The 10,483-nt window shown below is 41.3% G+C and overlaps 1 protein-coding gene across 1 annotated transcript; it reads right to left on the reverse strand.

Annotated features, from left to right (window-relative positions):
* Positions 1 to 1,407: 1,407 nt before the first annotated feature.
* Positions 1,408 to 10,299, reverse strand: ndufa6 (NADH:ubiquinone oxidoreductase subunit A6). The gene is made up of 3 exons (XM_022229303.2): positions 10,112 to 10,299; positions 4,612 to 4,727; positions 1,408 to 2,780 (listed from the first exon to the last, which is right to left on the reverse strand). The coding sequence occupies exons 1-3, from the start codon at positions 10,242 to 10,244 to the stop codon at positions 2,652 to 2,654; spliced, it is 378 nt and encodes a 125-aa protein (XP_022084995.1). The 5' UTR covers positions 10,245 to 10,299; the 3' UTR covers positions 1,408 to 2,651.
* Between the last annotated feature and the right edge of the window lie 184 nt (positions 10,300 to 10,483).

A 10,483-nucleotide genomic window follows, 5' to 3' on the forward strand; every position in this document is an offset into this window, starting at 1 on the left:
CTGTGCAAGGTAGAGGCCCTCTGACTGGTCACCATCTGGAGATTAAGATGCTACTGATATCAGCTGACTTGGCTCTGCAAGATAGAGGCCCTCTGACTGGTCACAATCTGGAGGTTAAGATGCTACTGATATCAGCTGACTTGGCTGTGCAAGGTAGAGGCCCTCTGACTGGTCACCATCTGGAGATTAAGATGCTACTGATATCAGCTGACTTGGCTGTGCAAGATAGAGGCCCTCTGACTGGTCATAATCTGGAGGCCAAGTTACTGTCGGCATATTACAGAAACTCTTTATGCAAAATACTCAGACTGGTGGCAGTAGGGGTGTGGTTGGCATTTTTTCCCCCAAAAAGTTCCACACAGAGGTGAAGTTGCCCCAAATTAATTCAGTACCTAGAATACCGTGATAGTTGTGAATGCACTGTTATGCCTCTTTAAACAAAAGGTGTGTGTGTGTTTCTCAAGCTTCAAAATGTGAACATGAGAGTGGTTCTATCTCGGTAACAGTGGGAAGTCAGGTTGGCGTAGTGGTTCTTTCCTCGCCTTCCACCTCTGAGGTCTGGGTTCGATTCCTGGTTCGGTCCCCATGTTGGTTGCGTTTTCAGTCCCTACCTGATTCCGTGGGTTTTACCCAGAGTATTCCTCTGGGGTTTTCCTCCAACCTCTTAAACTGTAACTGCTTGGACTTTTCATTGTCTCCTCTCTACAGATTTCTTCAGGCTTGGAAGCTACAATGCCTAGGGCATTTTTGAGGAATCCTTGTCTTAATACCAGAAATACATGTAATTAATGCTAACGGTGTCTCAAAGACTAGTCTCCGTGACAACGGATGGGTGGGGAATGTGACATAAGGTGTTACCATAGCCCTAACTTTGTAAAAAGCTATTCATGTAATTTTCTTATTAGGGCCCATCGAATACAGCTTTACTTGTCAGTGCTAACATATTTTCATCAAGCATTCACAATATCAGTCAAGTGTTAAATTTGTGTTCACAGTTGATATTCAGATTAGGATGGGTGAACTTGAGCTTATTTGTGGGTGAAGTCTGCATTTAGAGCCAATGAACTTTGCCCTTCAAAAATAGCAGAACGCATTCTTCAGAGCCAACACCGGTGGTGATAAGTAGAGATTTGAGGGGGTATTAATAACAACATTTATTTGACTTGATTTCTGGGTGGTCCATATTGGTAACAAGTTTCAGTACAGCAAGAAGGGAAAAAAAGTTCGTTCAGCCTCTGAAAAATGGTGGCACTACGTTATCTTTTTTAAAGGGCTGAAAGACATCACGCCACCACTAATAGAGTTTACCTCCTTTCCATCTGAAAAAGGATTAAATCAGCATTCCACAGCTTGAGCAGCCTCAGGGTTCAACATGCTTTAATGAAGAAAGTTGTGACCATGGAACAGTTGTGTAATAAAGACTAATAAAGTTTATTTTGTCAGCTAAACTCTGGTGAACCTTACAATGGACAACAAATGCATACAAATTAAACTCAAAGTCATTCATATAATTCCCTAGGCAGATTTGGATGCCAGTTGGTTTGGGCTTATATCCATCAAAATACTCCAAGAATCTGGCAATGGGTACTATACAATACCTGCATAGGTCCCCGTTCTCTGATTCGTGGATTATTTATCACGGCATTGAATTGTTCGTTCTATTCAATGGCACCCTTTGACTTCATTCACTTGACCAGTTCCAGCCCCATTTCACATCTCGTTCCCAGTCAGAGAGAGGAAAATAACGTAGGGACGGAAACATTGCCAGGTATAGTGGGTAGCGCTCTGGACACAAATCTGTTTTGCAAAAGGACGTACGTTAATATGCAATCGGGACCTATTCTTGTATTCATATTTGTGCAGGTATTGCGTAAAACAAATAATGGATGTTTCACATTCGTGCAATGGTAAGAACCATTTCATTCGGAGATGGATGAAATGTTCCATTCCACTCTGCCTTGCCTCGTGAAATGGAACATTTCACCTGTCACCTCATGCCATTATTCATACCAATGCACGCTCATTAACCCTTGCCCTCCTCAATCCTCCAACAGGTGAAGGATTCAGGAGGGTTGGGGTTAACATGCATTATTCGCATTTAGCACATTGAGACTTGCTCAGTATGACAACTGAAGTACGTGTAGAACACCTTCAAATCTTTGATAGGAAACTCATTTTTTACGTGTTCATGCATTGGTTATACATAAAAACATTTCATGTTCAACCTTGAATTGCGCCTACCCACGAGACAATTAAATTCACAACTCCCAAGTGATATTTTGCCAAGAACCCTTTTGAGTCCTCAAAAAAACCCTCCACTGGGTAGCAACTGAGGAAAGCAATTGTCCTTTGAAGTTTACAAGCATCAAGACCCAGGTAGAGTAAGTCACCAGGCGCCACCATCCTGAACACGGCAGACTCCCCTAAAGCTTCCTGATGAATTTCTAGAATCTGGGAGGGGGGGATGCAAATTGAGTTCTGGAAATATTTGTTTTGCATATTCTCTAGATAAAGTAAACAAATCACAGCATTCATGTGTGATCTTCTGGAGCTGAGAATAGTCTAAAAAACAAAAAGAATCAATGGATTGGGGACCAACTGACAATCTAGTCCTAAAATCCAAACACACATGGCTAGTTACAGGCAACTCATCAATCTTTTCCCTCGTAGAATTTGGATAAGAAATCTGTCTTGGGTGGTTTCTCTGATTCCTGGAAGTACCGCATAACATGTGTCCGCTGTTTCCAAACTTGAATTGTCTCTTCCAGCTCCATTTTGCCCTGAATAGTTTTGAAACAAAAGCAAAACCAAAGCACAAAAATGACAAATCATTCACATCAATTGATCCAAAAAGCACCTAACCTAAATACAGAAATAATAGCCCTGATTCAAGTGGGTAACTGGTTACCATGTACAAATACAGGTACAATGTACATCTAATATCTATAAATAGCTGCTTAACAACCCTGTGGTTTAATCCAAATATAAACTGTAACATCTCTCGCCAATTTACCATCACTGAAATATACATGTACAGTGCCTAAATAAATCCCATGATATGATTAGTTGGTCACAGGTCACATGCTATTGAATTAAATTCAAGTTAAGTTAAGGAAGTTATATTCCAAGGTCAAAAGAAATTTGTACACATAGATATGTAGTTGATATAGGAATTTATTTAGGCAAGGATTTATTCACATGACACTTCTGTTTCTTCTCTCTCTGGTCTGGATTTGTCTGGATTTACAGTCCAATCTCATTAATAAGAGGTCTCTCCGACTTGGTAAATTACCTTGTTATAACATGAACTTTGTAGTATCAGGAATGAAAACAATGAAAAAGAAAGGATTGGGACCGAAAAATGTCCGTAGCGTGAAATAGCACAGCGTCCCTTAATACTGTTTTTACAGAGCGGGTCATGAATTCCGAATTCATCATGCAGAAAATACAATAAGTGTATTTTCAGGCTGAATCTGTTTTTCTTCCACTAGGTTTTGCCCTTACTCTGATGTATAGATCTCTCTCATTAGAAGAAATCTTTGCAGGAAAATTACAACTGTGGATACAACGTGTGTGCTGATCCAAAAATGTTCGACATACATGTACATGTACCGGTACGGTGCAGCTGATACTAAGTACATGTATGTGTCATAAAACCCAAAGTAAAAAATGCCAATGCATGTGGCAATCTGTGGGAAGAGACGTCATTTGAGAGAGACCTATAAGTACCTGAGAATTGCAAAAAAAAATCACAAGCTGGCTAGGGTGGGATTCGAACCCACCACTTCTTGTTTGCTAGTGCAGACATCTTTACTACTTGATCACTAAGTTTGGGGGGATCAGGTGGCTGGCTCAAATCCATGTCAGTGTACGGGCCAATCCTGGTATAAAATTATTACATCCCCCGACATAAAGGTGAATTCATATCACTAGAAAGCCTTAACCAAAGGAGTGCATATGCACGTCTCTACATTATTTACACCGAGCAAAACGAAACTCTCATTTACTGATTGTGTGTTTAGGTTTTTAGTGTAGTGTTTACAAATACAGACACAGATGTGTGAATACCCGATGCAAACTTTGAAGATTATACACAAATATGGATGCGCTCAACAGGCGTCACTTTACACAGCAAGTTAGCTGTCTCGTAGTTTAATATACACTTACATGTAGCGCTGTGGATGAACCCAACCGCTACAATGCTGAAGACTGTCCAACAATTGAGTATACAGCATTCTCATTCTCTGGATTAATCTACATACATGTAATTCTCTATACGGAGATGATTGGCCAGTTTCATACTTAAAATTACTCATTTTTTTTCTTTAACCCTAACACTCCTCAGTCCTCCAACAGGTGAAGGATTGAGGAGGGTTAGGGTTAAGGGAAGGAGACAGCCTTTAAAAAAGGTATCTTACAGTGCATGTGAAATCACATGTATACATGTGAAATCTACCACAAATGAGCCGAGTGGGTAACTGAGTCTAAAACCATCAAATGTTTCAGCAATGCATCGTGGGAAACTACTCATCCCATCATGCACTGCACCAATTCATAACTGGTCAGACATAACAATGTTTTTTTCCTTACACATACACCAGAATTACCAACCTTGATGACTAGCAGATCGATGGCGCGAGGGTCTTTGACGTGGGCGTTCTTCATGAACATCTCACGGAGCTTTTCTCGGCACTGCTTCACCGTAAGGTCCAGCTGGAATTGCCTCACTGTAAAGAAACAGAACAGATCCTTCAGTGATTTTTTTTTTTTAAATTAATCTTGTTGGCATCAGGGAGACATTAATTTCAACCTGGTTTGCTTTTCACGGACATATCTACACTGCACACTTAATGTTGTACACATACAGTATAGCTAATTCAGTGCTGCCTGACGGCTCATAAAAAATCTATAAGCTTTCAATCAAAGGGGAATATACATTGTTTATAAATATATGTTGATAAAAAGCAAAGTGCCCCGTGTCCATTTTTATTCTTCTAGCTGCTTTTTAAGGTGAAAACTCTTCTTTGTCATGACAATATACATATCTCCATGACAACTAAAGATATTATCCACTTTTTATAAACCATTCCCAAAGACAGGAGCAGAGTTTAACCAATCTGTATCTTCTGAAATCCATCAGGAGGTTAGAAGGATTTTGCAAGATTGAGGAAGCTGGAGTGTGGGCACTATTTTCTTTACACAAGACTACTGAGTTGTGACTTTTGTAAGATTCAGTGAAACTTCAGGCAGAAGTGAAAAGGGACGTTAGGGTGGGGGCGTGTTGCTTCCTCATTTTATACTTCGAAAAGTGTCACAACTTTGGTTTAACTAGCGGGAAGCCATGTAAAACTAAGCACAGCATCTTGCTAGGCTAGGCTGACACACCTCTCTTTTTGAGTGCTTTGTACTTTGAACCCGTGGGAGGGGGGTAGGGGGAAATGAATGTAACCATGGCTACAGGCACAAGCCACTAGCATCCGCAGCCACATGAACTACGGTAGGTAAATGTATATCCAGCCCTTGCCCTTTATTTTGCGGACCCAGATCACAACCTCAAAAATTCAACCTTTTGCTACACTTCAGTGTCAACGGAACAGCCCTTGAAGGTAAACTTCACAGCGTGATATAGATATGACATATTGAAGCACGTTATCTCTTCAGAGATAACTCAATACTATCTGGGTCATTACTATACATACTGTGTATCGTTTAATTACGAGAGCGCTAACTTCCCATTCTCCGCACAGAGAAAATTTGATGCCGTCATGGAATCCATGTTCATGCTTGTAGAACATTGGAAATCAGATAGAATAAATATCAAATAAGGTACTCTATTTGCAACAAGCATTGGGTACCGCTAAAATCCGATTTAAAGAGTCACTGCTAAATTATCTACAGAACATATGCACATGCATTTGCACTGTTTACACAGGGCAAAGTGAAGTGCTCATTTACTGATTGTAGATAAGTTTGAGTGCGTATTGACTTTATTGACATATCGTTTTAGAATACAGATGCAGATATGGAAATAGCCGAACAAAAGCTGTCCAAAATTTCAGGCTTTCCATAGGTTTTCGCACAAACATGGCTGCACCCAGCAGGCATCACTTTGTACATGTACATGACTCAGTGCTCTAGTTTTTTGTAGCTGTATGGTCATTACTCACTGGAATAGGATCTTATCTTGTGTCAAGTATGAACCCAGTGGTAGACAAAGTCAGATGTCCTCTAATCTACCCTATTAAAATTGTTGATAATGCAACCTCCCAAAAGGTGATGACGCAAATGCGGTGTACCTTTGGAGTGCTAGTTTGGTAACATTCAAGCCACTGGGTGGTCTGGTGGTGGTCTGTGTAGACAGCATGGCGGGGGGGGGGGAGGATAGTCTTGGTTTCAAGACGTAAGTGCTTGATAGCATACACTGTGCATAGTGTGCCCCCAACGACTCATAATTAGACTGTGTGCCAGCTCGCACTAAAGTAAGTAAAAACTAGTTGTGCGAGGGTGCTCTTCAACAGAAATAAAACAACTATCGATCACTGACTTCTTGGGCCAAGACGAGGCGAGGGGAAGCCCGCAATTTTTTCCAAATGCTCAGCTGGTGCACCAGCTTACAAAAGTCAATATTTACATTTGTGCTTGCTCCAATCTTCATGCCACTTCAAATGTTCATATTACAAAGCCACACGACTCGTGACTACCGGTCCCTCATTCAACTTGACCACACATGGATGAGTTGTTTCAAATAAACTTTAATCCTTTTTTTATAACGGGTTTTGCCCTTACCCAACGTATGTATTAATAAACACTGTATGCTCAGTGCTTGTCGGAGAGCTTCCAAAAAAAATTCACAAGCTTACTCGGGTAGGACTCGAACCCACGACCTCCTGCTTACTAATACAGACGTCTTAACCACTCGACCACCGAGCTTGCCGTGGTTGGCTGGCCGCTCTGAGTCAGGTGTAGCAGCGGGTACTGCAAACTACTGGTATTTCACTCTCAAATAAACAAATTTGTTCAGTGCTGTTTCTAGTTGAACAGTCTAGGTTAGGGTTAAGGATCTTCATGAAAAAACCAACAGCACTCGAGCCACTTGTGTTAAAAAAAGTGAAATTAACCATCAGGACGCAAACCAAAATGCAATACACTGTACATGTAAATAGCACTGCTTGGTGTCAGTGACAGTCCATCCCCATTTATTACTATACTGTCTGTAGTCTCAAGCCTTCCTATGGCTGAGTCCATCCTAGGGGGCGCTCTTACAGTGTAGCAGTAAGTCTTCATGTTGCAATTACTGAGACCATTTGAAAATGTTTTGGAGAGTTGTTAATGATAGAATCACTGCGCAGTGTGCGCAGTGCACACAACCAAATGTCTCTTTCCATTATAAAAATTGTTAAAGTTCACAGACTCAAGAGAATGTAATTTGTGAACCGCTCTGTAAAAATGAGTCACAAGTCTCCGGAGCTACTTTCGAGTTTTAGTTTGTATTAGATTGAGGAATTTGAGCTCTTTCTTTTGATGTGTTACTCAGTTTGGCACAATAGAAATGGAAGTTGTGTAGATGTTAACCCCTTGACCATGGGAATTTCTTCCCGAAAGCCCACTCCAAGAATTCCAGCCTTGCTTGGCCACGAACGCCACCTGCCAAACCGCAAATTCTCGGTTTGTGGCCCTGCCTGTTCTGCACGCTTTGAATTACACGGTGAAAAGGCTGATTGTTCTGTGGCATGCGGCTCCATTCACGCTTCCACATTCCCGTTGCCTCTTTTCAAAGTGAGGACTATTGTGAAGCTCGTAATTATGATGCGAATTCGGTCTTTTCATTTCTGGGTCATATTTAGTGCTCAGTATAAGGTAAATTTCAGAAACAAATGACTCAGTAAAGAGTGGCATTCTCTGAACTTCCTCATTGTAAGCTACCGGTACTGGGAAAAATATTCTTAGCGCTTCTTTGCATTCGGTTATAATGGTGGCAGAATATATGACAGCAAAATTGCAACGTTGCAAAATAAAAGACAGCATTTGCCACCACTGTTTATTTCACTTGAACTTTCCTTTGTTGTAACTCCTGGGGTGTTTGTGTTCTGACTTTTCAGACCCGTGGGTCAAAAAAAATTCAGCAGCATTAATAATGGCAATGTACTTGTAAATGTGTAGGACGTGTACAGCAGATTTCGCTGCAGGGAAAGGGAATGCCTGCCAACTAGCTTGGTCGTGAAATAGGTTTTTTCTTTAGAGGCCAGCGCATTGAGGCATCACGGCAAAGGCCACCCATAGCTGTTGGTATTACACCTGTAGGCCAATGCCTACCATCTGCGTCTGTGTTGGAAAGAGGTCCATACATGTATTGGACTATCACAAATGAAAGTCAATAAACACCAACTTGTTCCCTCCAACATGTCCATATACATGTCAGCATCCATCTTTGTGGGTAAGATGAATGTCCAGCTGTACAGCTGTGACATTTCAGTTTAGTTCCTCACCTAAATCTGGTGTGGATCTTGCCTGGGTTATTCTACATGTTTCTAGCTTGGGACAATACCTCTGTGCTGTTTTTTTCCCCACTCTAAAAAGGTTTTCCTGTGTAAATTTTTTCATTGACTGCAGTTGTCTCATGTTTTAACGGTATTCACGGAATATACTGGCGTGCAATTCTTTAATTGTAGTTCCTAAATAATTACTGATGTTAAGCTTAACATGGACATAACTGAGAAACCTTGTTTGGGTTTAATACTAAGTTGTTATACAAGTAGCTCGGTGCAACAATATATTTCCATGATTTGTTGCTTCCCCTTATCCCTTTTAAAAATATTTCTCTTGTGCAATTTTTTTATTTAGTTTGTAACTGTCCTCGTGCTTAAACAGTCCTTGTGGGACAGACTTTAATTGTAGCTCAAAATAAACATTAATGCGAGCTCAACACGGATACAATTGATGCTCTTAAACTGTGTTTGTTTTCACAAGTACTTTAATAATATTTCTAGCATTAATAATTTTCATCTTGCCAGGCCTCTTCAGGGTTGCTCCATTGTTTCTTTGGCCTGAGTCCTAAATCCCAACCTACCTTACCCTCTTTTTTTCACCCTCCCTTTGGTCTGATGTTTTTGTCATTTGTTTAGAAATCTGTATGTAGTGAATGTTTTGGTTGTTTTTGCCATGATGTGTGGTGTTGTTTGACATTTATTGATATGAACCTTTCCATCAACTTCTTATTGTGTCACAGATTTGAATTACAATAAAGGTACCCGGTATTTCAAACAACTCTTCCTTGCTAACCCCCCTAAAAATACAAGATATGCCATTCAATTTCACAGTCTCTATCTTTGAAATAAGGTCGGTGAACATAACGTCACTTGGTCCCCCTCATCGTCTCGACGGCTGTTCCATGTCAAGACATATGTATTACATGGACTGAGCGATACTACATGTACCAATGGGCTCTTCCAAAACTTTGGCAGCAGTTTAAATGTCTTGACATGGAACAGCCGTTGAAACGATAAGGGGGTCAAGGGACATAATGTTCACCGACCTTATTTCAAAGATGGCGACTGTGAGAGCGAGCCCGTTAGATTGAATGGGTAAAGGCAAAAAGACTGGAAAATACCGGAATAACGTGAGTGAAATCATTCAACATAATAATGGTTTTAGAAAGCGGAAGGTCAAGAATCATGTTTGTGTGCAAAAGTAATTGCACCAATGATGATAAGTGGGTGCGCCGAAATGTTCAATACGCTGACACGAAATTGCATATACGGATGAGTGGCTAAGGATGGATTAGGAGAGAGAGTCCGTGCCACACCGGTGGGGCTATCATTGGTGTTGATGTGTCAAATTTCTCATCTCACCAAATGTGGAGATAGGCCTAAGGACGCATAGGAGTTACAGGCGTAAAATTGGCTCCTTGGGAAAGATAGAGGTGTTGCAAATTTTAGTTACAAAATTTTTCGCCCGATTTTGCACCATTTATACCCTGGACTCCCTCCGTAACATGGGCCTACGGTTGGGGAGTCCGTGACCTGGGCTACATCATCCTCGCGTCGTAAATGTAGCCTAGGCCTACATTGTATTTTTGAGTAAAATTAACAGTCAATCAATCACCAAACCCTACCTGTTTCTGGTATTTCTCTATACCAGGCTTTATAAAGCTGAATAACCCGTCTTCTGGCTGCCTCTGGGTTGTTGGACATCATCGGTTTTACTTGTCTGGCAACCGCGGCTGCCCTTGATGCGTGAGACGCCATGTTGGTTTGGTTGTGGAACAGATATCGCTCACACTCACAGCGCAAGGATCATATCCGCGCTGTTCACACTTTTTCGGCGCTCGGCGCGGCCAGGCCATGGCCCGGCTCTTGGAGAGATCACTGTTTTTGTTACGCCCCAACTATAGCATCAGTCCCAACTATAGTTGGGGCCCGTCCCAACTAGAGTGCTACAGTTGGGCCGGCCCAACTACAGCAAAGAGGTCCTGTGTGCATGATGT

Source organism: Acanthaster planci, linkage group LG07, assembly GCF_054643075.1.
Source record: "Acanthaster planci isolate LZ-2023a linkage group LG07, COTS_SCS, whole genome shotgun sequence".
NCBI lineage: Eukaryota > Metazoa > Echinodermata > Asteroidea > Valvatida > Acanthasteridae > Acanthaster > Acanthaster planci.

What these genes read in the sequence shown, in the direction of transcription:
- ndufa6 (XM_022229303.2), bottom strand. Translation starts at nt 10,244, where the DNA reads ATGGCGTCTCACGCATCAAGGGCAGCCGCGGTTGCCAGACAAGTAAAA. An exon ending in TAGAGAAATACCAGAAACAG is followed by an intron (nt 4,728 to 10,111) that starts GTAGGGTTTGGT and finishes GTTTCTTTACAG; the next exon opens with TGAGGCAATTCCAGCTGGAC. An exon ending in TCGATCTGCTAGTCATCAAG is followed by an intron (nt 2,781 to 4,611) that starts GTTGGTAATTCT and finishes AAAACTATTCAG; the next exon opens with GGCAAAATGGAGCTGGAAGA.